This window comes from Lagopus muta, chromosome 7 (genome assembly GCF_023343835.1).
Source record: "Lagopus muta isolate bLagMut1 chromosome 7, bLagMut1 primary, whole genome shotgun sequence".
NCBI lineage: Eukaryota > Metazoa > Chordata > Aves > Galliformes > Phasianidae > Lagopus > Lagopus muta.
In genome coordinates this window covers 33433629-33460147 of record NC_064439.1, presented here as the reverse complement: position 1 = coordinate 33460147, position 26519 = coordinate 33433629, and the positions used below count along the sequence as shown (strand labels likewise).

General features: G+C 41.6%; 2 protein-coding genes across 6 annotated transcripts in view; one reads left to right on the top strand and one right to left on the bottom strand.

Moving 5' to 3' along the window:
- Window positions 1–17146, bottom strand: part of PLEKHA8 (pleckstrin homology domain containing A8) — a 33287-nt gene extending 16141 nt beyond the window's left edge. For 4 of the 5 annotated variants that reach the window (XM_048950711.1, XM_048950710.1, XM_048950709.1 and 1 more), the window contains exons 1-10: window positions 16983–17146; window positions 8098–8214; window positions 7384–7539; window positions 6325–6449; window positions 5490–5648; window positions 4658–4698; window positions 3742–3899; window positions 1601–1760; window positions 1111–1196; window positions 376–434 (exon numbers count right to left, since the gene is read on the bottom strand). In XM_048950711.1, the coding sequence (XP_048806668.1) occupies window positions 376–434; window positions 1111–1196; window positions 1601–1760; window positions 3742–3899; window positions 4658–4698; window positions 5490–5648; window positions 6325–6449; window positions 7384–7539; window positions 8098–8214; window positions 16983–17022 (1101 nt within the window). In that variant the 5' untranslated portion in view covers window positions 17023–17146. The remainder of the gene's footprint in view (window positions 1–375; window positions 435–1110; window positions 1197–1600; window positions 1761–3741; window positions 3900–4657; window positions 4699–5489; window positions 5649–6324; window positions 6450–7383; window positions 7540–8097; window positions 8215–16982) is intronic. The other variant, XM_048950712.1, reaches the window with a different exon arrangement.
- Window positions 17147–17548: 402 nt separating this feature from the next.
- On the top strand, window positions 17549–25713 carry FKBP14 (FKBP prolyl isomerase 14). Its single transcript, XM_048950716.1, has 4 exons — window positions 17549–17915; window positions 19141–19292; window positions 21460–21587; window positions 23146–25713. The coding sequence occupies exons 1-4, from the start codon at window positions 17722–17724 to the stop codon at window positions 23302–23304; spliced, it is 633 nt and encodes a 210-aa protein (XP_048806673.1). The 5' UTR covers window positions 17549–17721; the 3' UTR covers window positions 23305–25713.
- Window positions 25714–26519: the final 806 nt, after the last annotated feature.

Genomic DNA, 26519 nt, shown 5'->3' with positions numbered 1-26519 from the left:
TCCTTCTTGGGTGAGGAAAGGTGTTTATTTCCTGTTTGACCAGCAGTCTAAAGTTAATATTGATATCACCACATTATAACTTACGATCTTTTCAGCCCAGAATCAAAGTCATATAAATTATGTAATAGACTTTTTACTTGGCAGTCAATTAAGTATTTTTCAAGTTTGCTCATACACTACAGTTGGATTTACTAAATACATGATATCTGTAAGAACAGAATTAGAAATATTTCAGCATTCTGATCAGGCAGATAGCAAAATTACCAAATGTTATAAAGCCTTCCAGAATTGATCACTACGACAAAAATTCTTGGGGTCTGGCAGCTAACGCAGATATTTTGTTTAAAAGGCAGCGTTAAAAAAATCAACAGTTACCTTGATGTTACCTACAAAATCCATTTTAACAGGAGCAAAAACAGTTGGTCCCAACTTATCTAGAGGAAAAAAAGGGATACATACTTTAAAATTATTACTCTTTTCAGTCCTCCTGTCCTAGTAACAATTTTATTTACTGTCTTAACAATATCTCTAAAAAGCAGGAGAAGCTAGAAGAACAACATAAACTGAAGTCTTTCTTTGGTGCAGAACAAATCTGTATTGGCTGGAACAAATGTTAAAATACGCAGACTTCCAAATGCTAAGCCCTCAAGATGCACACTTAAAAGGACTTTATACCCACTGTTAGATTTAGGGACAATGGAGGTGAAGGACTGCACCAGCTGGAAACAGAAGTTATTTGGGGCACGGGGGAGAATCAAAGAGTGACAATAGATAGTACAGCTGATGGTACAGCAGACAGCTGTACTGGATGCATAAGGAATTACGTGCTGTTCTTTTGAGGAGAAAAAAAATTACTGTTCCAGACATAGCCATGGATTTCCAGACAGCTTATACACAGGTCTTATCTAATGAGAGAGGATCCTCTATAAAGAGCAAGAATGAGAAACATCTCCTAGTACCAGTCACATTAATTCTGCTGGCAGGAACTACTTACATTACCTTAATTCAGGGAAGTAAACAATTTGCCAGAACAACTGATCCACCTTTTCTCCCAGCTGGTGGCAGATAAAAGGACTCAGAGGCACCACAGCATGAAAAAAAGCTGCTTACCCAGAACGGGCACAATTGCATAACATGACTCCAGAAACTCTTCTGTTGGTATGCCCTCTTCCTCCTGAAGTTCAATATCACTGAACCTGGTATCCAAGACAAGCAGAAAAAATTGTTACTTTAACAATGCCTTTTCTGTAACTACTAAAAACCAGAGCTGTTTCATGCTTACTTAATTTGAACAGAATTAAAATTTATACAGATTAAACCACCAGCATAGCTTTTGTTTTAATAATTTAATGACTGCAGAAAATACACATCTGGTGGCATGTGAAGCATGTAATTACAAACAAGGGAAAAACCCTCCCACTCCTCTCTGTACAACTGATTTTACAAAGGGCATCTTCATCCATTTCTGTGCTTTATGCATTCTTGTTACATATTATTTCAGCAAATTAAGCTTTGCAGACAGAACAGACTTGAAAATGAGTCAATTAAACGCTTAAAAAGTTTTATCATCCTCATGATTTAAATCTGCAACATGTACTACCTATTGCTCATGACACTGAAGAAAGTAGGAAACCCATTTTCATTCTCATCTTCCTCACACAGAGTCAATCCACTTAAAGAATTTGTTTCTGACTGCAGCAACTTCTGGGCATCAAGGTTTTCTACAGCTTGCAGCTTGTTCTCTCCATCTTCCTTCATGCCTTAAAATTCAAAGGAAACAAAAGAATAAATAAATAGAAAAAGAAAAGCCACATACCCATACTATTACTACTATTCCTCAAGATGTGTCCTATTTGAAGGAAGGCATTAGGATAACTGGTCATGTAAGTTTTCTCTGCCAGCACCATGACACACTTCTACTGCTCTCAGCTACACTAAGACAACATTTAGACCAGTCTCCTTCCCACTATTTTTAATCAGCCAAACCAAGTACCAGGCTGCAATGTCACCAAACTCATGCATCCTCAACAAGGACTCTCTTCTCTTAAGTAGAGAAGAGCTTTGAAAAAGCTGTTATATGCAGGTCAGTACAGATTGATCTGTTTGAAGGAAAATAGTTCTCACCCAGCTGTAGCTTCCCCAGTACTGGTAAGCAGCACTGCCCATTTTCAGAAGCTGACTTGTTTGCTTTTCTTGGTAAGTAAAGTGCCTGTTTAGGTGGGTAGTGCTATGATATTAAAGGTTGCTGCATTCTCATGATTTGAAATAATAACCTTTAAATTCCCCAGAAAAAGATCCTGTTCTCTTTTCCCCCAGTGCAGTTAGTTTTATTTCTCCTCTAGGGACAAGTACATCTGCTTAATGCGGAGGACTACAAAATCACTTCCAAAGCCAAACTTATCTAAGTTTTATATACCCAAAGAAAGGTCACATCCATGCATGGCAAGACCACCTGACCTCATAGGAAACTGCAGGCCAAAGCACATCCTACTGCCACACTATTAAATAAACATCCAGAATTTCTCAGGGAACTTGTCTCTCCAGAAAAGGAATATTTGCCAATGCCACTGAAAATTTATAGACCCGAAGTGAAATTGAACTTCTGGCAGAAAAGATTCAGCTGCAACAAACTTTCTTCCTCTGAAGATAGCCTGAAAGCAATTTTGCAGCAATCCCAATCATTTGCAGAACACTAAATAAGCCTGGAATGTGTGCTGGGTGAAAAGAACCATTCACATCTGGTAACAGCAGCAGCAAAGAGACTTCACCCATGATCCCCAGGGCAAAAAAAAAAAAAAAACAAAAAAAAAACCACCAAAAACCAACAAACCAACACCACAAAAAAAAAAAAACAAAAACCCAGAGAAAAATGGCCTCAGCCATCACTATATCCCTGCCTTGTTTCCAAGCAAATAAACTCTGGTAAGGAACAAGAGTTTGGAGGATGTCACTGATTTGTCCTGCAAAAAGACAGAGGACTCAGAGAGTAAAGAAACAGCCCGTGTCCACTGTGAGTGCCATGCCTCAAGACCAGGGACTTCTGAAATATCTAATTCAAATAGTAAACCCTAAGTGACAAAAGAGCAAAAGCTCTGAGATGAAGACATGTCAGAGTACTTCAAACCTATAGAGAAATCAAACCCACTGAAAAGATTTTAATAGGTTTGATTTCAGGACAGCTGGGAAAAATACTGGGGGTAAACACCTCTTGTCAGGCCAGGAAGTATAAGAGGTGCTTTTAACATACTCTGTTGGAAGGAAAAAGCTTTAGTTTTCCATAAATATTTGTCAGAACAATCATTAGCAACTACAAGGTCAACCACTCTGACACAGGCACCTAAAACTTCAATGTTCCTTTCTGACACTGCAACCCTATATACTCGCAGAGGTGCTGATTTTCTCAGCAGAGAGCCTCTGGGAATTAAATACTTGTTCACAGATCAAGAAGATCCCATGCTCTGCCAGAACATATTGGTGCTCATGTCTATCAGTATCTAGAGGAGCCTGCACCTGTCCAAAAGAAAAAGAACATCTTATTTGTTCCCCATTCAGTCCTAAGACCAACAAGGGAAAGAACTAAGCTGAGAAGACTTGACAACGGCAGGTATCAGACTGAACTACACTGACATTCCCTTTCCCAGGAAGCAAAACATCAGCAGCACTCTCACAGGCAGCCTACGGAGCCCTCCGCTTACACTACAAGAATGACGATGCTGGATAAAGGATGGTACTCATACTTACCTGCCGAATCTTCTGCAATATGATCCTCAACAGAAACAACACTGCTCCCGTCATTTGTTTCCAAGTTTAAACATGCTAGACTTTTTATAAAGGTTTGCTCTTGCTGGTTAATTTCTGCTTTTACAGAGCCGTTTTCACAGGGGTTCAATTCCATCTGTCTGAAGAAAGTGAAGGCATGATGGTTAGTATGAAACAGTACTTCTTCCTGAGAAAACACACAAATAACAATACAGGAAAAACAGTTGTCACAAATTACATGCTGTCACAGACTGCTCTGACAAAAATAACTTCTCTACAATAACAAAAGGAACAAGGCCACTTATCCACAGCAAGTATGATATATATGTCAGTTTTCAGAATATCAAATGTACTGACAATAATCTATTAAAAAGAGATGCAATCAAAGAAGTTCAACTGATTACAAAAAATGGAAATCACACGAGGTATTGTAACCAAAAATCATCCCTGTGTTAGTGCTTTTAAATACTATGCATATAATATATATAGACACTTCTTGCCATTTCATAATATTTCTTGCCATAAATAATATAGCTTGCTCTCCATCAATGATTTAATGAGCTTATGCAGTGGAACCTAAGATGTAGGGAAGAGCATCGGGGTAGAAAGAGATGGCTGGTGACTGGCCAGGAAGTCACATGGTGGATGGCTGGGGAGGAGAAAAATAAAGGGGAAAAGGCTGAGAAAGAAAAGATATGAAGTGGGAAGAGCTAGCTCCTTTTCATTGCATCTGTTCCCAAGTATTATATTGCTCAGAGCAATATAATTCAAGTATTATATTGCTCAGAGCAATATAATTCTACCTGTACTCACTACTGGTAATATCAGAGAAAAATATGGAAAGAACAGACTATCAGAAACAGATTAGAAAAAGATTTATAGTAAAGATTTATTATACCTTTCTGTTGAGGTGTGACTGGACAAGACTGAGTGTTTTATCTGTAAGATAAGAGGGGGTGGGTGGGGAGACACTATCTATAATAAGACTGTATTGTGTTTCAGAACTTTGCATTTTAACAAATCCAAACTGCAGCCAGCAGAAAAGCTAGGCACAGACCCAAAAACAATACACAGAGAAATATGAAAAATATGACAACATTATTATAGAAAAAAAAAATACTTCTTTCAGAAGCTAGCTACCTAGCAAGTACCAAGTGAGATGCCATATAGCACATGTACAAAACTAGGGCAAAGTGTTTTCCTTGCAGTGATATTTTCTCTACTTAAAAAAAAAAAAAAACAAAAAAAACTGAAAAACGAGGGTGAGAAACATGGAGCCAGGCACCAGATAGCGGAGTGAATTCACTTCCCAGGTGCAGTGAAGAATCTACATTCCTACGTACACCTTAACCAGCTGTTTGCCAGAGATGCTTCAATTTTACACCTGTAGCTATGGATTCAAGATTAAAGAAAGCCATTAAGAAGATAAGCTCATCAGCCCCTGGTGGCACATTAAGACAGATGTGATGCTGGTAACTCAGGAGTATTAATTGCTGTGAGCTCCTACAATGGACCACCCTGGGCACACAGTCAGGATATTTTAAACGCCTGCAGCTGGATCAGGCCCTGAAAGTTAATGGTTAATAGCTTCTACCTATAGTTAAGAGTTAAGAGATTGGCAACCAAAAAAAAAAAATTAAAAAAAAATTCATTATCTGCTTCCACAAATGCTACTTTAAGAAACGGCGCCTTCCACACCAAGACTGATAGAAAAGGGTACTGGTCCCTACCCTGTTTGTTCTGAGAACTGCTAAATGTGGGGATCCTGGAGGGGTCTGATGTAATAACTCAGAAGTAAAGGCAGTATTTGCAATCTGCATACATTCTTCAAGAGTCTTCAGGAAGGTGTCACATGTTGATTTCAACAGAGCTCCCACATCAATCCCACTCTGTAGGAATAAACCAATTGGAACACACAGACACACCACAAAAGATCAGCTTGGATCAACTAACATCTACAAATCCCATAACTGCTACAGACATGATTGTTGCTTGACAAAGCTGTTGTTTGACAAAGTGTCAGCTGCTGAGAGAACTGGCATCCCATATTACTGGCCCTATGCCCCTTTATAGCATTGCTGCTTTCGTCAGTTTTTCTCTACAACAAGCAGAGTAGATTTGTATTATAATATATATATGTATGTATATTTAATATATATAATATATGCCTTTTAAATTACACATCTCTGATGTTAAAAATACATTAACTGTAAGCTTTGCTGTATTCAATAGCGGTACTCCAGTGGTATCACTGACAAGGGAAACGAAAGTAAACAAACGAGACAGAATAATCTGAAGATAACTTTTGAAGTAACTTCAAAAATCCCACAAGCAAAAAAAAAAAAAAAAAAAAAAAAACACAGAATGAAGTAACACATTGCCAACAACAATACAGTATTACTTCATTTAAACAAGAACTGTTGTGTGGGTATGCAACTTCCCACAGGTCCTCAGCAGAAAGGCAGTGCAACAATAAGTGTGAACAAATACTGCACTGGCTAACCAGAAGAGTTCGGAAAGCTTAAGTCTTTATTGAAGAGGTCTACACCAAAAATAGAGCTGTACCTCTGGTTCTGATACAGCAGAAATGCTGGCTTCCTTAGTTTTATGCACTTGCTGAACAAGAAGGTTACAGTATAGTCTAAGTTCAGACATTTTAGTCTTCAAGGCTTCTGTGTTTTCAGTGAACTCTAAAAATGAAAAAAATAGTAATGTTGAATTCAGTGTATCCATCTTGCAGTATGTGATTTTGTAAAGCTGCTGAGACATTACTATCCAATCTAATTCAATGAATACTACTATGTTTCAAAGCATTTTCTATAAATTCAAAAAGATGAGCAGGGTTGGCCAAAGATTACACTTGTGACAGGTAAATACGTTTCACTATTTGCTGCCATCGGCTCAGAATGTTCCTAGGCTTACAGCACAGAAAAAAAACAAAGAAACAAGTAGACAACATTTGACCTCAAAGAACCTTATGAATAAGACAAAATCCCTACATACTGTATTTTTGTTTGCTTGTTTTCACTAAGTAGCAAACAATTACACTGAGTTAAAGAACTGGGATTCTACCTTCTGAGCAGAAAACACTGGAGGGAAAAGACATTTACTTTCAAGTACAAAACTTAATGTATATCTTTGAGTCATAGAATGGTTGAGGCTAGAAGAGATCAGCAAGTCTGACTCCTCTGTTTAAAGCAGGGACAGCTAGAGCAGGTTGCTCAGGATCAAGTCCAGACAGATCTTGAATACTGCCAATGCCGGACTCTACAACCTCTCTGTGCCACCTGTTCCAGCGCTCCACCATCCTTAAATAAAGACATTTTGTCTTGTATTAATGGCATTTTGTGTACTCTTCTTGTACTCATGGAAGCCATCAGCACAGTTTTCAAAATATTCATACACAGCATGTCTTAAGGAGAAGTATTCAAATCCCTGCAGTGAGAGCTAATGCCTGACATCGCTATCTAGAGCTCCCACATCTTGGTGTTTATCAGCACCAAAGGCCTGAAGCACAGGTTGGACACAGAGATCAAGTACTGATTTTGTCATCTTTGTGTTTCATCTACTAGGGGTTGGGGAAATAAAATGCAAACATGTGTGACAGCAGAAGGGATTTCTTGCCTTTTTCCTTTTGTGTCCTGCTGTCTGTCAGACAGGCTTTCGCCGTTCCTAGTGCAACCAGCCACTTTTGCCTCTCAACTGCATTTCTTGCTTTCAGATAGAAGTACTGTTCCCCTGGGATGATCAGGTCCATTCGTGTGTTATCTGCAGGATGAACTAGAAGCAACATAGATTTCAGGCCAGCTCCTCCACCCTTCCCAGCCCAACTGAATATCTCAGCAGATATGCTAGCCTCAAAACTCCCCCACTGCCATTTTGTTACTTCTGAGCAAGGGAATAGACAGGACACGTATACAGCTGTGGGACAAAAGGCTATGAAAAACAGCTTCACAATCAGTACAGTAGCATTCAGGAGCTGTGCCTCCCATGGCAAGTAAACCCATTTGAGAGAGCAGTATCAAAGTTTATTACTCATAATTTTAGTTTTAGCACTTTGTGCATAGGAAGAGTCACTTGAAGCTCTGTGTTCCTCCACTATGGCTCATGAAAGAACAGCGACACACCTCCATGTAGAATACCCACTGTATGAGACTTGCAGCTCTTCTAACATTTTCAAAATACTACCTTGTACATAAATCAAGTTCCTTATTTACTAGAAATACATAGCATCAAGATAAGAGCACAAACAGCTCTCATGACCCGAAATTTCACCTAAAATGTAATATATGCTTATTAGCCAAACCTTGTGCAATTGCGTCACTGCATCTGACTTACCTTGAATTTCACACACAGCCATTTGGATGCTTCCTTTGCAACCCTTCCAGGCATCTTCCTGAGAATCATAGTAGGACAAGATACCACCACAGAGAAGAAACCAACGAGGCTGCCAGCCTAAGAGACAAAATTGCATTTCTCCGTTACTGCATCCCCTGCAGTTCCACCACCTCTCTAATTCAAGACTTGCTGCAAATAAGGCCCCAGAGATTCTCGGTTCCCCCAGGAAAAATAAATCATTCCAACAGGTAAGATTGTGACAGGTCTGGATGTTGTACTCTACAACCACTGCTTGCCAGCAATTACACATCCTTCCTGCAGGCAGATGGACTTGAAGGCTGTCAGCTACACTCCGGAGGTATATTCCTGAGATGCCACATGTCATTTTCAGTAGTTATACTAGCAAGGTATAACGGACTCTTTCTCTCCTTATAGCACCTTCTCAGAACACCATCTTCAGTTTCATCCACTGCTTGTCAATCCACCCCTTCATTCTCTCCAGAAGTCAGCACAGCTGTCTTGCCTTATGTACCTACCTTCCTTCAGAAAGGCCCATTCCAACTACCTTCAGAAACAAAAGGCAAGAAGATCTTATATCAAGGGAAAGAGGGGGAATACAGTGATTTCTGAAAGTTGTCTTTTAACAAAGCTTTTCTCAATAGCTCATGAAACTCCCATGCTGTCCCTACAAAAAGCAGCCTGTAATTAATAACTTGCACTTCTGGATCCATTCCAGGAGAACAATGAAAACACCAGGCTAGACCAAAACAAATCGTTTTGAGCATTGCTTTTGTCCACCCTGCTGCCCAACTTCAGAACTAAACTATCCCTTCTGTTTTCTTCTTTTGGAAGCACTTCTTAGCATGAAAGGATACAAATAAACAAGACCGAGTAGCCACCATTTATTTCTAATTAAAAACTAAAAGCTCATTAACCTAAGAAGTAAGACAGCAACGTCACTGGAGCAAATCAGCTTTCATTCCTGAGCTGCAACATGCTTCTCTGGACAGGGCCAGAGCTGAGATACCCATATTCCACACTGGGTCAGCAATCTTACTGGAAAAAAACACGGCCATGATGCACGCAGCACCCCAAGAACCTGAGCACATCTCTTTGGAGGAGTGACTGCTCTTAACCAGCTGGCTTTAAGCCAGTGCTGTAGCCAAGCATTACTCGGTTCACCCCTAGAAAGCCCTACAGCCCCAGACAAACAGTAGGAGATGGGTTTTGTTTTGTGTATAAGCAGTACCACAGCACGAAGGACGGCCTGGTCTATACATTACCAAACCTTTGGGGAAATGGGAAAACAAATTAAACATAAAGCCTTCTTCATATTCTTCTAGAGCTCCTCCACTGTTTTCTAGAAGAATATAAAAGCATTGTAAATGCCGAAGCATTCTCAAAGGTTCTTTATTTTCTTTATTTGCTTGAATGGCAAAAACTACAAAGATTGAAACTTCTAGAGGAAAAAAAAAGAAAAAAAGAGAACAACAAGTTTGGTTCTTATTAGTCTTGTCACCAAAATACAGTAAGTATCCTAAAATCATTATTTGTATGGAGGAGCTCACAAAAAAAAAGGAGATGATTGTTGAGCAGAGAGAAGCAGTTCATTGCTTCAGACACTTGATGGCACAGATCCAATCCCTTAAATAACACAGTGTCACAGTCAATACAGGCCTCTAATTCAGTCTGGAGATCCAGCTGGTGCACGCAAACTATTTCGGCTTTGCTCATGCAGCTGATGCTCTACTAAATTGCATCTCATCAATCAAAGGCTAAGCTATCAATTAGCCAACATGCAAAGCACTCTGCCCCTGTCATTTCAGATGCTGGTTAAAAATGTCATGAGTCAATACATTTTGTGGAGGCTTTTGTTTGTTTGGGGTTCATCTGCAGTATCAGCAATTATCTGTCTTGCTTTGCATAACCTAAGTCTTCTTTATTAAGAAGGCATTAAAAGTACAGAGATAGACAACTGTTAACTTGAACAGCAGACATTTTCTGAACACAATCATCACTACTCTAATAAAAATGCATTTTGGTGAAAGTAAACAATTTTTAAAAACCCCAACCACAGCAGGATTCTGTCAGAAGATGCAGTAACCACCTGGTTCTCAATGCCACAGGAAGGTTATCCTAAACAACCAGCTAAAAATAGTGCATGGCTGACAAATCCCGGACAGTGCAACAGGGTTACAATCTTCAATTACAGGCACTTCACATTCACAGACAAACAAAGAGCAGAGAAAGAAAACAACGAAGAGAAAGCAGCAAAAAGATACTTTGACAAGCACAAATCCTGGCTTTATTTGGTTTTATTTTCTACCCATAAACTCCAGTAGGAAGACTGCAACTGCTGGAATGCAGGCTTCATCTGAGATAGAAAGCTAAAGCCAAACCTCTGGCGAGAGCACTAACACAACAGCAGCATTTACTGAGTCCATTCATATTGCTGGTGCACAGGCAGGACAAAATGTAGCACCTGCTCCCACAGCTTGTCTTAGAGGCACAGAGCCATTAACAATAAACACCCAACAGACACTGGTTACTGGTCCTAATAAATACAGCACTTCTTTGTGAAACTTGAAGTTAGTACCTGCAGAGCCTGGAAGACCAAATATTGTCCAGCACAGAAACAAACATTTAAGCAGTTTCCCCAGTCTGAGAGATCTGCCTACTTCCATCACTACCCTTCAGGAAGTCTGGATGTGGCTGTTGCTGAGTAAACTTGACATTTCTTGATAACACCGCTGAAATTTGGACATAATTCAAATTTTAATGTTACACAATTCAGACTCCAGAAAGCTCTGGTTGCAAAGTACCAAGCCTGGAGAAACAAAACTCCACATTTGAAGACATGTAGATCATGTCAGACATCCATAACGCCAAACCATCTGGGAGAATTACATACTCAAGAAGTCAAACTGATGACCTGGAAAACAAGCTGCAATTAAGAGATGCCAGTTCCAGTTGCATTTCTCAAAGGCACAAAGGCAAGACACATAGGCTTTTATTACTACTTGCTTCCCAGGAGAATTTTCTAAAACTTTATGCTTACTAATTTCTTGAGCTTCAACATAAGTCTTTAGAAAAACATATACAATAAATAAATAATCCTTGGATTTCTTGGACCTGAATTCAGATTTTAAGTGTAGATAGGAGATAACTACAAACCTTCCACATTACAGCAACATCCACCTAATAGGAGCCTACACCACACCCCCATCCCCGCTGCTAATATCCCAGCAACATGACTCTGTGGCAGGCCTTTGCACTTCTTCTTTGCAAAGTCACGAGAGACATCTCACAGCAAGCGCAAGCAACATCCATCTCTTCATCCCACCATGGGTAGGGTAAGCAGTGTTCAACATACTTCCACCCATCATTTTATCTCCCAGCACCCAAGGTATCCTGTCCATGACTGATAGCCTGATGAGAGCTGCTGGAAAAGTTCAAACAAGCCCAAGGCAGTGCTGTTAGCTTGCAAAACCTAAGTGAAATGCTAAGTTGCCAGTGCTAATGCAAGCCTATGAATGTAATATAAAATTTGGATCTTTGCTAAACCCAGCCTGCCCCTCGTTGTTCAGATAGTAGCTACTACCCAGAATACACCATCTTCTTATAATGTAACAGTTACTAACAAAATGCCTGCCTTCCAATGATGAAGAAAACTAGGTTTTCCAGTAAAAGGATGCATCTTCAATGGTCACAACACAGGACTGAGTCAAGAGATCTTATTTCCAGCTGCCTGACACCTTGCTGAGCTGCCCCAGGCTGTGCTGATAAACTTCCTCCTCCACTGAGCTCCCTGCACTTCCTCAGCTGCACAACACAAATAACACAAATACTCCATGTCAGCCCACAAGCAACCCTATTGATTTTAACACACTAATATCTGAAGGACATGGCATGGATTTTTCTGTCAAAGAAAGGCAATAAAAATCTCCATGCTGCAAAATGACAAAATGTTTTCAAAACCCCAACTTGTTTGCAATCTCAAATATTAGGAGCATACATGGTAAATCTTAAAGTTCTGATCTTAAGAATTAATTTCTTTTACCTCTTATGAGATTAAATTCAGTTCTCATGTCCAAATATTTAATGTTATCACTCAGGAACAGTATTCAGAGGAAGAGCATTTTGCATAGACAAAGCTTGAAAGTTTCCCTTTTCTCCTGCAGAAACAATGCAGGAATGGGCTATCCTGACAGAGAATTCTGTTGCATTTCCAAACTGCCTTCCAAAGCTATGAAAGGATTTTGTGAAGATGCAACCTGAGGCATCGGAATGCATTTTGCAACCTTAACTCTGTAGTGAAACAATTTGCCAGGATAAAAATCCACTCATGAGGGACAGCAGAAATGCTGCAAATGAACGAGTCACAATTCATACAACAACCTTTGCGTTGTTATCCTCTCACCTAGAGAGCAGCTGCCAGGAATGCCTGCAGACTACTTTACTAGGGAGGATGTGCATGGTAACAAAAGGTAGCCATAACAATAGCCTCTAAAAGCCTTGAAATTAACAGACATAGCAACTTGAACCATTGTATCACTTTTTGTCATGAATTCATCACTCTTTTGAGGGAGAAAAGTGGTGCAAGTGAAGCACACAGCAGCTAGAACTGGCTTAAATACCCTTTCCCAAATGTTTTTTCTCCCAGAAGTCTCACAAAATCCAGCCCCATTCCAAATATAACTGTTAGCACAATACTTGCAGCACTAGAAAAGCAACCTGCCTTCACAGAGCAACTGTGTGTTTGCAAATGAGCTCTACAGCCATGGCCAGCTACCCTTAAGAGGAATGGAGAGCATCATCCCAGTAACCAGGCATTTTTAAAAGGGATGGTGAAAGGACAAAGGGCAGAGAAGGGATTGATTGCTGACAGTGATGGAGGCAAAAGTGCAGCAAATCAGCTCACTGCTCAGACACATTAATTTGAGTCTTCTAAGCAACAAAACATTCACCTATCAAAATTCCCCTCCTCTGTTTGCACTTCCCCAGCTTCTGTCTGTGACCTGCACTGTGGTTAACCTGCTAACCGCAGTCAACACAATGACTTTACCAGAACACATAAGACAATCTCTACCGTCATTCTGCCCCACCTTCTGCTTGTGTTCCCTGTGATCGCTTATTTCCGTGCAGAAGGGCAGAATGAAGAGGCACCGGTACTGCAGCATACCTGCTGGGAAGTGCTGTGCTGCTCTGCAGCTCCCTCACCTACAGAGGAGAGAGGGGACACTGCCGGCCTTTCCTGCAGCCTCATCCAACTTCTTTGCTGCAAAGCACGGTGCTCATTTCCAAAAAGGTATGACAGAAGCAAGACTGCTGTGTGAAGGAAAAGCAGGGGAGTGAGGGAGGTGTGCTTGCAGAGAATGGATGGGAAAGGTCAAATCACACAAACAATTACACAAAATGCAAAGACTAACAGCCAGTCTGACAGCAGACACGGTCAGTAATGCTGGTCAGACCACTGCCCTTCTCATTTTATGCAGTCACAAGCTGGACTATAACCAGAGCCTAAAAGAGGGAGAAATATGATAAACAAAAGCTTTTGGGAACCAAATGTTTACTTAATGTGCAGTTTTCAATTACTTCCTCCATCTAAGAAATAGAGGACTTTACTTCTCAGAGCTTCATATCGAATAGATGTGTACATATCCCCCATCCTGAAAGGTCAGATTTCTTAAACTCTGAAATCAAAAACTCATTCTAAGCAATAGCATCCAAATATCCGCAGATCTATGTACCCATAGCTACAAACATTTGAAAGAGCGTCAGTTTTCTTTAAAGTTTCCCCTCAAGTTGTTTAAGGAAGTCTGAATCATTAGAGACATGAGTAACTTCAAGCTCTACATGAAGCCTAAAATCTACTGCTTGGTACTGGCTCTTGGCATCTTGGAACAAACTGCAAAGAATTCAGAGTGTAATAATAAAATTACAGGGAACAAACCATACAGGCAGATGAGAGGAGCCAGCTGTGGTATGTGGTGCGATGCAGCATCACGAGCAGTGGCATGAATGTGAGGTGCCTTAAGGAAGATGAACTTGGTAGGGTTAGAGTTACTCAGCAAAGGGAATATTTAAACACCAGGAAAAGGTTAGAAAAAATAAAACCAATCAAAGCCACTTCCCTAAGCACATAAAGAATGCTAGGCAAATCAGTGGAGGCAGTCAGCATTTTTCTTTCTAATGACTAAGCTGCCTTTGATCCACAAGCCAAGACCTGATACATCCCATCCCTTCCAGAGTCAGCCTCAGTCCTGCCTGGGGCCAGTTAACCCAGGTAAAGCATGCCTTATGCTGAAGATCTGAATTTAATTCAATTTCAGAAGTAAAATTGTAGAACAATCAGAGTGCCAAGCTGATACACACATAACTGAAAGAAAGTATTCCTTGTCTCCACCCTATTTCCCTTTGGAAAATAATAGCTTGCTCATTCTATAAACCTTGTGAGAAATCAAAATCCCAGCTTATTTTTACAAGGCAATCTCCGAAGAGTTAAGAAATTTGTTTTATTAATCACAGAGTGTGATAAACAAGAAGTGTGACTTGCAGCCTGAGTTCAGCAGAAGCATCACATGGAGGCAGCTTCCAAGCAGAAGTGAGCAGCTTGTGTGTGCAATCCATCTCTGCTCTCTACTTTTCTTTGTTCTGCAATCAGCATCCCCCCTGTTTGGGAACAGTTACATTACAGCACCGCAGCCAAAAGTCTGCTTTGACACTGTACATGTCAGAGAGCTCTCAGCTGGCCTGGGCCACGGGGCAGCAGCACAATAGACCAAAGAGGCATAGGGAAGGTACAGGGTGATGCTCTTAGCACTCAGACTGCTGGCTACAATAGGCCTCACAACTTTCACCAAGCAATGCTGAAATACAGTTTTGGCAAAGGATGAAAAGTAGGAATTTTTAAGATCAAATTGCATGCTCTGATCACAGACTTGGCGGAGGCTATCTAACTTGCATGCCTCCAAGATTTAAGATAACCAGAGTTTAAGGATTTGTAATTGGAAGCTTGCTGATGCATCATATTTGCCAAGTGAAAAAGTTCTACCACATTTAATACTTCAGCAATGATTCTTACAAAGGGCCCCATTCTCTTTAATCTGCTTCAGAGGATGAGACACAGAAAAGAGTATCTGATCCCTACTCTAGGGAATGTTTCTTAGCAGAGGGGTTGGACCGGATGTCTCTGGTCTCCCAGTCTCTGCACCTCTGTAACTCCATGAAAGTTTACATGACCATAAAAAAAATAGTAGTAATAATGACATAAAGAGAAACCACTGTCTGGTGACCATTGTACTGGGGATAAAACAACCGAGTTCTAAAGCCCAAACTCTTTACACTCAGATTTCATGGGCAGCTTGGAGGACCTGTGTGTAGAAATCACAACACAAACTGAGGCTTAACACCAGAGGAAAACCTATCTCCAAGCAGAAATCAATCAACACTAACTCACATCATCCTAATCTATAACAAAGCAAACAAATGTGTTTATTGTGAAACGAGGTAACTTGTTTGAGCAGTAAGGAAAGTTCATCTGTGTTTCAGTTGGCAATCCGAACATTCCAACCTTTGCCCATGGTAAATCCAATTCATTTCCTACTTCTGAAACGTTCTTGCTATCAAGTAAACATGTAGGTCATAACAAAGATGTAGCTTCCTGCCCCAGGGCTGTGGGGAAATACACCACTGTATTTTTTTCTGCATGATCGCATAAAGTTATAACCCAGTGGCCTCAGGGCAGAAAATATATGCCTAAAGAAAGCACATGCAACATTGCTAGTTTGCAGAACAGCCAATTTACTGTTCTCAAACATAACACAGACAGCCCTTCAACAACCTGGGAAAAGACAGGGTAACCTTGGCCACTACGTTCACTAGCAGAAACAAGAAATAAGAAAGATACTTCAATCATCCATCACATGGTTTCTCCCTGTGAAGAAGAAAGCTTATCTAGCTTTCACTTGTGGCAAACCTCATGCACCCAGATAAATCAGATTATTTTGCCCTGCATTAATTCAGATTGACGTTTGCACAGCGTCATCCTTCTTCATAAGGGTCGATTGAAAGGGAATCACGGAATCATTAAAGTTGGAAAAGACCTCTAAGGTCACGGAGTCCAAGCACCGACCCACTCCCTTCATGCCCACTGATCACATCCCTCAGTGCCACATCCACGCGGTGCTCGAACACCTCCAGAGACGGTGACTGCACCATCTCCCCGGGCAGCCTGTGCCACTTTGCAACTCTTCTGGAGAAGAGTTGTTTTCCTAACGTCAGCGTGGTTAACAAAAGATAAAGCGCTGACGGAGACGGACCATTTCTAGCAGAGCAGCTGCTGAGCCCACCGCAGCCGCGCGCCCGGCGGTGCCAAAGGCGCTCGCTCAGCTGCAGCGGCACGGGGACACGGAGCTCAGAGCTCACGGCATGAAAGCAAGCGTGAGGCTTCAAAATACGCCCAGCACCTACGTGAAACGGGTGAAAACAAACAGACACAACTTTAGATCAAACGGACCCAGGACTTGATTTCTTACCGACGATGGGGAAATGACTAATAACACTGCAACCCGCACGGAAAGCCGAGAACGGCTGCACCCGCTGCACAGATACCACAACATAAGGGTATTTACTAACGAAGAAACCCACGCCTGGTGCCTCACTGTCTGATTCCCCTCAGAGCCCCCGAGGCGTGAAGGGGAAGAGCGGCAGGAATGCCCCCGCACATTCGACCCCTCCGCCTGGCTCGCGCTCGCCGCCCGGCCGCACCTCGCTCAGCCCTAGCTGGGATCGCCAGCGCCCTCCCACCCGCACAGCAAGGCGCGGCTGACACGGTGCCTCCCCAGAGGACCAGACCCCGCCGCTGGCGAGGGACAGCGACTCACCGCTCAGGTAGTTGGTCCACTTGTACAGCACGCCCTCCATGGCGACCGGGCCCCCGCCCCCATGCAGCGCAGCCGGCCCCCGGCGCGCTCACGCCGTTCGCCGCTGCCTCCCGCCGCCGCTTCTGCCGGCACCCAGGGCCATAGCGGGGCGCCGCCCGCCCTGCGCGGCCCGGCCCCCGCCGCCGTGCCGGCCCTCTGCCACGCTCCTGGCGCAGGGTGCGCCCAAAGAACCACCCCTCAGCGCTACGGTTGCGTAAAACATTCCAAGAATCGCAACTCCGCCTGACGAGCACGCGAAAGGGGGAGGGAACGGGCGCAGCACGCCCGAAGCAGGTGGCCTCCCGCAGCCTATAGGAACGCCTTCTTGGTGACGGCGCTGTCCAATCGGAGGCCGGCAGGAGCCGGCTCTATTGTGCGGACTCTCCGGCGCGCTAGCGTTCGCTTCCTGGAGCTCAGGTCCCGCCCCCTTCGCTTAGCGACCCTCTCGCAAAACGCCGCTTCCGATTGGGCAAACCGGAAAAGGCAGCCAATGGGCCAACGCTTCTGCTTGAGCTGAACCAATCAGAGGACGTGGTTCCCCCTAGTCCCGGCCGGCACGAAGTCGAGGGCTGCCGGCCGTGAAGGCAGCTGCCACGTCTGCGGGTTGGCCGGGCCGAGGGGCTGCCGTGCTGCCAGCAGCTGGTGGGCCATGGTGGACTCGCGGCGCTGAGGTGAGCGCTGGGTCTGGCGGCGGGGCGGGATGGCGGCGCTGCGGGCCGCCCTGCTGGGCGTCCTGCTGGGCTGCGCGGCCGCGGCCCTCATCCCCGCGGCCGACGTGAAGGTGGAGGTGCTGCAGAAGCCGTTCCTGTGCCACCGGAGGACCAAGTGGGGGGACATGATGCTGGTGCACTACGAGGGCTTCCTGCAGAGCGACGGCTCCATGTTCCACTCCACGTGAGTTTCCCGGGGCGCGGGGCCAGCTTTGTGAATAGGATGTATATGCGCGCGCGTGTGTGTGCGCGCGTGTGTGTGCGCGCGTGTGTGTGTGTGTGCGTGTAAGTGTGTGGTGCAAGAGGATGAAACAAGCTAGACGAGAGCTTTGCTATCACCTCAGAGCTGGCAGCCAGGAAGCTTGCATCGCTGGCAGACGCTGCTGCCTTTTAGATTCTGATGTGCTGTAAGTGGTGTTCCGTACCCGGCCCAGACATCGCATTCTGAGGGCAACTGCGATGCAAATACGAGGAGGAGCCTGCAAATCCCTTGCTAATGGTGCCTTTCCTGTGAAGCGATGGGGTGCTAATAGTGGGAGACAGCGAGATGCTTATGAGGCCGCAGGCTGCACTGGAATCACTTGTGGAAGTCATTTTAAATAGCAGCCAAAACAGACAACGCTTTGCATGTTCACGGTCCTGCAGACGCAAATTAAAATCTCACTAATTTTCTCTTGTAGCTAACCCGTCTCTCTCAAAGGAGTTGTAGTGACGCTTTAAGATTTTGCTGCTAACTAACTCCTGTAAGTGCTCTTATGTCGTGTTCAGCACCTTTCTTGCATGACTAGAAATGGAGCTTTGGGCTGTAGTTAAAATTCTGTACCTGTCAATAAATTGGAAGTGGTTGTGTTGTACCACCTGGTTATATTTGAAAAGGGGGTCGTCTGTCTAAGTGTTCTGCATGCATTTATTTCTCTTTTTCTAGGTATCTGTTGTGTAGTCGTTTTTTCTTCCTCTGGCTTTTTCAGAAGAGATGTGACTGACTCTTCTAAGCATGTTACAAGGTATACTGCAGCCATGGCCAAGCTGATTTGTGACTTGCGATTTACAAAGGGCTTACATAGCCTTGAACATAACTTCCAAGCATAAATGCCTTTCTAGTCTGATCAGTTTCAAAGCAAAATAAATGATCAGGAAAGTGAAGATGAGGATCCAGGTTTCTCAGCGTTGTCATGAGTGCACCCTGTATGTGCTGTTTCATTCCTTTGCAGTTCTTAAGGCGCCTTGTCATGCAAGACATAACTTCTAAGGACTTTAAAAGTTTAGAACTTTCATTTGAGAAATACTAAGATACCATATAGGCTTTTATTTTTTTTTTATTGCATAAGTGTGAGTGTTTTTGGTCTGTCCCATTTGCCTTTTATGGAACTTGCTGTTTAAAGATTGTGTTTTATTCCATTCTTTTCCAGTCACAAACATAACAATGGGCAACCTATGTGGTTTACACTTGGCATAAGAGAAGCCATCAAAGGCTGGGACAAAGGTTTGAAGGACATGTGTGTGGGGGAGAAGCGGAAGCTAACTATTCCACCAGCCCTTGCTTATGGAAAAGAAGGGAAAGGTAAAATGCCTGAACTCCTCTTGCTTAAATTGTTTTTAATCTCTATTAATTTTACTGATTTTGACTGAAGAGGTTAGCAAGTTTTCTGTGTTGATATCATTAATTAAGGGAAATTATTGGAGTGGGGTGCTGTTTCTCAAAAACTTGTTTTCTGCAGAAAATACTCATTAAGTGTCTTAAGTGGTGAATGCAGGAGAGGAATTCGTGACAGCAGCTGTGCTGTACATTCTGAGTGTTACTTCTGTTAGTGCTGAGCTCAGCAGTGCTCTGCTTTATTACTTATTTTCAGTCAAGCTTGAAGTGGCTACTATAGTTAACACTTTGGTTGTTGCATCTGTGTTTGTGATAATAATTCCATGAATGTGCATGTGCAAGCCTTGTTCTTTTTTGTGGGTTTCTTCTAGGAAGCTGAAGAACCTCCAGTTCTGTTCATCCTCTTATGTTCTTAAATGTTACAATGAAAACTCACCATTTATTTCTCCATATAGGGGCACTTCATTCTTTCCTTCTTACAACTTTGGGCAGCTGTGCCTGTTACCCAAAATAAGATATGTGGGAACATTAACAAGCAAGCTGATATCTACCAGAAATGTACTGAATGATGTGCAGGCAGATAAAAGCATGGCTTGTAATGTTTTCTCTCAACCTGTGTGCTGCTGGCAGTACTTTTCTCCCCTTTCAAACATTTTCAGACAAACCTTCTTTTAATGAGAAGGTCAAGACTGGAATGTGTGGTTAAATGAGTGACAGTTTAAATGATGCAGGAATGTTACTTTTTCTGCTTTATGCACGGCACAGCTGTAAGTCTTTTTCTACAAAAAAAAAAAAAACACCATTAAATGCTGTAGAGCTCACCTGGTAATTACAGGCCTAATTGCTTTGACTGAAGGCAACTGTAGTGCTTTACATATTAAAGGCTTGCAAGCCTCACTTATGCATTTAATGCAAGAAGGCTGAACTAGTAAACACTGCTAGCTGCAGTGCTTTGGGAAAACACTGAAGTATTTGAACATATGAACCTTATGTTGCTGTGCTGTTGAAGAATTCTGTTTTCTTCATACTTTCCACTGAACACTCAGTTCACTAGCTTCCCACCTGGTGCCTTTCTTGCTCTCTGCCCTGAATGATGAGTCACATGCCTTATTCTGCAACCCTCAGGAAAAAAATTTACTTATGTTCCAAACCCCGTGCAGGCCACCGTGGCCTATATTTCCAGAAGATTCTGTACATTTATTCATTCTGGAGATCTATTAGCTTGTTAAATATATTCTGAACTGCAGGAATAAACATCACAGCTTCCAAACAGTTAAGTGAGGATTAATTTTCTCCTTATTTCAAGGCATGCACGTATTTTTGGAGTGCCTTTATCCAATATAGAAATAGAGAGGTTAAATAGGACCAAAAGGCAGAGGAGCAAAGTTCAGAGCTAAATAGTCTTTGACAGTAGCATCAGCCATTAGGGTGAGGATGTATCATGCTATTGAAAAAGCTAGAGACTGATAAACTCTAGAGATGGTAATAATGAAATGTTCTCTGGCACTATCAGAAAATTATTAATGTATTGACTTGCATCAAAATGGAATGATGTTAATAACCTTATGAGCAGGCTTATGTGCCCAGTTTCTGCTGTGTGTTTGGAAGTAGTTCAGTGCTTTTTGTGCTACAATTCAGAGACAGCCATAGGATACTGACAGCATTGCTGCCCTTCTGCTTTTCTTGTCAAGAAGTGCCAGGATACCACTGACAGAGGTAGCATTCAGTCCATCTGATGCACTACTTGCCTTGCTGTCCATTGGTCTGAGCTGTGTACTGAAACAGTGGCCACTTAACTTTATGGTCTATTTCACTGCTTTCTGCTCAGATTTGGTTTGGCTCAAAAAGTGGTTCAAGAATCTTGTCTCATAAGTCTGTGATGAGTTACTGAATAGGAGCTCACAAGAGTACACGCTAGCTTTCAACGAAGCTGGTTGCATCTGAACTTGCACATGTGTTGCAAGGGCTGCTCAGGGTCTGAGCTACAATCTAAAATAGTTGTACTTAACACTGTCACAGATGCTTATTCATTTTGGCTCAAAATGCAGGTTGCTTTGAAATAATGGGATTACTCTGAAGCATGTGGCTTTCATGGTGCACTAAACGTGTATCTTTCTAACTTTGTTCTGTACAGGAAAAATTCCACCTGAGAGCACACTGATCTTCAATATTGACCTTCTAGAAATTAGGAATGGACCCAGGTCTCATGAGTCGTTTCAAGAGATGGATCTTAATGATGACTGGAAGCTGTCCAAGCAAGAGGTGAGTGGGTTACTTTTCTTGCAAGCAAATTTAACAGAATTATGTAGTAAAAATGAAAAGATAAGGTAAAGCTTGGAAGCTTAGCTTTCAATAAAAGCTGAAGATGCACGGCTATGCTGTACCAAGCTGAGCCTTGGATCTTGAGCTGCTGAATTGAGGAGTCTACAAGTGGGTTTTGCAAGCTGCGGCATAGGCATGTGATGGAACTGCACCCCACACTTACGGAAAACTTCATGAAGTAAAACATCTTAGAAATAAAACTTCAAGGTTTGGTTGTTTGTTTTTTTTTGAGTTAGTTGCTGCTTTACTAATAAACTAGATTTTGAAGATCACCTACTGTAAAGCAGTCCTGTTTTGTAGCTTTTACTGCCTGAAGAACATTTATGGAGCACTATTCTGCATTATTCTTGTTGCCTTTTATTTTCAGGCTTCTGTTTTTACGCTGTGTGGATGTTATCCATGAGAAGTTAGGATAAACCACTAAGTTCATAGAATTACCAAGACTGGGAAGGATCTCCAAGGTCTTCTAGTCCAACTGTCCACCTACCACCAATATTTCTCCACTAAACCATGTCCCTAAGTACTATGTCTAAAGATTTCTTGAGAACTTCCAGGGATAGTGACTTAACCACCTCCCTGGGCAGCCTGTTCCAGCATCATTTTTTATTTAGGGACTGGTTCAGTTTGTCAGTCCTTAGGAGGGTTATCTTTTTGTAATGCACAGCAGCTAGGCAGTGTCAGTGTTTTCAACATGCATATTAGAAACATGAGTAATGACCACAACACACACTGGAATGTGAAATGAATAAAACAGACCTGAAGTGTGACCCATTTATCTTCCTGTTAACAGTCCACTCTTGCAGTTTCTGTTAAACAGGTTCTGTCTATTTAATGAAGGGATGTGTTGCTATTAATATTCTGGAGATGCATTGCTATTAATACTCTGATAGAAAGCTTTGTGATTCAGAACACTTAGGCTCTTGGTAGTTAAACTCAGTAAAAATTGCTTGCCGTTAGTAAATGGCTTGGTGTACATAACTGTTCTAGCTCTCCATTCAAAAACTGCCTTGAATCTATTTGTCCTTCAGAGCCTTGAGATTTCTAGTAAGACATTGTAATGTGTTGCCATTAGAGCAGTAAATGTGAAGATTATGGATAGATTTCTGTATCATTTTGGGGTTGCTGTTTGGGTTTACATCTGCTAGTTTGACAAATTGCTAAGACATGAGAATGCTGTTTTAGTTCTGACCAATTGGTAGCTATAATTTTTGCCTACCCGTTCACACTACATATACTACATACAGACATCAGATGACATACCTTCTTGGCACAGTTTTCAGTCGTACAATAAAGCCATGGCAACTAGTTTGCTAGCTTTATTTTCTTTCATCACCAAGCAGGGCCGAAGAATCTAGTTAGACAAGTTTCCTTCTGTTGTGGCGTAGGAAGGAAGATAACTATTAATAGTTTAATACTGCCATCCCAACTCTGTCTCTTACATTCCAGTAATCAATTATCTTAAATATGAAGACATTAACTCTCATCTTTTATCTAATAGGTGAAAATTTACTTGAAGAAAGAATTTGAGAAGCATGGAGCAGTGGTAAATGACACCCAGCATGATGCTTTGGTTGAAGACATATTTGATAAAGAAGATGAAGACAGTGATGGGTTTATATCTGCAAGGGAATTCACATACAAGCATGATGAGCTGTAGGAAAGGATGACATAATTTTTTTGACACAAATGGCAATGACTTAGACTGTCTGGTTCTCTTGTCGTCTTGATTCTGTGTTTTGGAGTTGACAGCTGCCATTGGCGGAAGAGAAATGACAAAAAAACAAACCCACACTTTTTATATTAAAAGAGAATTTCAGTTGTTTACGTTAAAAAAATATATATTTTAAACTATTTGTAAGATTGAAATTGTACTTACTGTTGTGCAATGAAGACTTGCACGTTTTGTTTTTTAATTTTGTATTAACTTATTTTTTGAGAAATGAAACAAGTTTTCCAGGTATCAAACATCTTGAAAATCAAAATCCATTACAGTGCCTTTCTGTGCTTTATTTCTTCAGATCACATTCAGTGACTTTTACATATGACTTCTAGTCTGACTTAATCAATTATTTGACCTTCTTTTTTGTACCTTGCTGCTTGTAAAGCAGTGTGCTGGCATTGCTTGCTTTCTGCAGATTTTGAAATATCCACTAGAAAGCATCAACACCTTGTAAGACAGCTGAGAAACTCATACGAAGCTGAATGAGAAGAATGGCTGTCCTATGCTGATTCTGCTTTTCTAAAGGAGAATACTAAAATAACCGTTTGCATCACTGAAGGAAAACAAACAAAAAAATAGGAGTTAAATATCAGACCTTCTCATTTTTATATTAGCAGTGTTCTAGAAGATAAGGTACTATTTTCCAAATAGTTTTGTTGTTCTGCAGAGGTAGCGTCCTTCACTTCCTTACATGCATTGGTTTGTGAAGAGATTGCATTTTCTTCACCTCAGGTGTTGAGAGTCATCTAAAGAAAAAATGTAGCAAATTTTTTTTTCCCATTTTCAGGAAGGAAGGAGCATGCTAACATGCAGGTCAGTATGTCCTAAAGAACATTTTGTGTTACTTGCCAGCTTTGCTACTGCCTGAATTGTAGAATTTGTCTTATTTTTTTGCACCTTTGCTGTATTTTCACAGGTAGCACAGAAGTTATCTGAGTCTTAAGTAATAAAGTGACTTTTAAAAAAAGAAAAAAGAAATGTGAGGTAAACATTCTGCTGCTGAATCTTCATGGTGTGGAGATGATGAGGATTTCAGCTCTGTCTTGTGTGTTTGAACCCTCTCTAAAGAGGAAGAAGCTTAGTCATCATCCATGGGCCTGAATGAGTGGGTGAGGTATCTCTTAGAAGGATTTAGCCTTTATTCTTCCAGCACTAAAATGGGTTTTTGTACAGAATACTTGGATTTAAAAATACTGCCATAGCTTTTGTAGGGATATGAGGTAAACCAAATTGTATAAAATCAGTATTGCTGTAATGTGCTGAGGAGGGATGGGGAAGCTTGGGGGGAGTTGTGTTCAAGATCCTCAATTAGCTTGATGAAAATTTTCTCTGCAATCTAGCGTTGCATGTAAGTATTAGAAGACTGCTTTATTATACACAGCAAGGATTTCTGTACAGTGATTGTGCTACGTGAAGATATGCAGGGGTGGAGTTTTTGCGTTCCAGCATTTGGTATTTTATGGCAAGTGGCTTACATGATGTGTAGTTTTCATATTTTGTTTTAAACAGCGTTTTTTTTCCCCTCCTTCACAATGTCTAGTTTTCTTGAACCTATTTATTCTTCAGTTCTGTGGCAGTCACAGTAGAACGGCATAGGATGCTACTTCCACTTGTTCTTATGCTTGTTGCCTGTCCTGGTTATTGTGAGGGAATAATTAACAAGTCATCTTACCAGTTATGAGTTTACATAAACTTTTTTTTTCCTTTTTGCTCTAGAAAATTTGTCTTGCCTGACATTGTTTGTGTGCTGAGCATCTTGATTTCTCCTACAGTCACCAGAGCACAAGGCACTTTAGAGTAATTCATCATATTTATATAGTTCATGTTCTGTTAGGGTAGATGCCTTATCAGTCAGAGGTGCCTATCTTCCCCCATTAACTACGTGGGGAGCATAGACAATTCTTGCATCCAAGGCCAAGAATGTCTAATGGCTTATAAAGTTGACCCTTGAGGCATTACTGCTTAAGATTCAGGATCTGGTTGGTAACAGCCAACCAAATAGAATTACAATGTGAATGCTGCTGGGAAGAGTAGAATTGAGACTTGGAATGGGTATATCAGGTTTTATAATCATTTGCAGTATTTAGCATGCTCACTGAACATCTGGCTGGGAAATGAAAGCATAAAAGCATGAAATAAAGCTTGACCCTGATTACTGGCCAAATACTTCAAATTTAAGCTTTTTTAATGGATACCAACCTACTTCTAAAGTGAAGGCCAAATGTTTTGCTTGTATTCAGTAGGAGTTTGGAGTCGGTGAATACTGTGAAATATGCATTATCTTCTGTTTAGATTTTGAAAATATTTCATAAAAATAACTTCAAGTAAACATACTGTAGACAATTAGTGCCAGCAGAGTATTAAAGCTGCAAGGCCAAGATGACTTATTTGGTGTGCTGTGCGTAGATTTACATGGAGTGAATTCGTTTTAATGCTTTTCTTGGTAGCTATGTTACATTTCTGAAATTGAACTTAAAAATTTTTTAAAAGTGCAATATCAGCAGCAGATTTCAGAAGCTGCTGCAACCTCATTACCATTTGCTGTCATTCAAGTTCTTCTGTGAAAATGAAGAAATTTCTTAGGAAATAACTGCCTGTCTTACCCTCAGCTGTGTCTGGTTGTTAGTCCCTGGGGCATGCTTCTGCAGTGTCAGCAGGAGCCAGCTAGCTACTTACAGGGGAGCAGACATGAGCAGCTGCTCCTCCTCTGATGGGAGAAGAGGTATTGGAACTTCAGTAGCACTCAGCAACCGGCTTCTGTGCAAACTGCAAGCTCTATTTCCATGAAGAAACAAACCTTTGCTGCTTGTCTGTAAGATGCTGCACTTGAAAAAGTGGAGATGGCTCAACGGTGTTGTGAGCACGTACTGGATTGTTCCTCTTGCAGCTTGTAGCCTTCTCCCCACATTTCTTGTTTTCTGGTTACAGATGAAAACACTTTTTTTTTCTTTTTTTCTTTTTTTTTTTTACATACAGCAGTCTGTCATTCAGAGCTATGACCTAGCAATTACAATAGGAGTTGCTGTTTTGTGTACTTCAGAGCTCCTTTTATTTGAGAATCCTTGATAAGTGTTGCAGTGACACAAGAAGGCTTTTGGCAAAGCTTCAGGAACAGTGTTTACAATCTTAAGTGTTTTCTGAAGCTTTCTTCT

Excerpts from the sequence above, each read along its gene's own strand:
- FKBP14 (XM_048950716.1), top strand. The coding sequence starts at position 17,722 with ATGGCGGCGCTGCGGGCCGCCCTGCTGGGCGTCCTGCTGGGCTGCGCG. Across the intron at positions 19,293-21,459 it reads TTATGGAAAAGAAGGGAAAG|GAAAAATTCCACCTGAGAGC; the intron begins GTAAAATGCCTG and ends TGTTCTGTACAG. Across the intron at positions 21,588-23,145 it reads GGAAGCTGTCCAAGCAAGAG|GTGAAAATTTACTTGAAGAA; the intron begins GTGAGTGGGTTA and ends TTTATCTAATAG.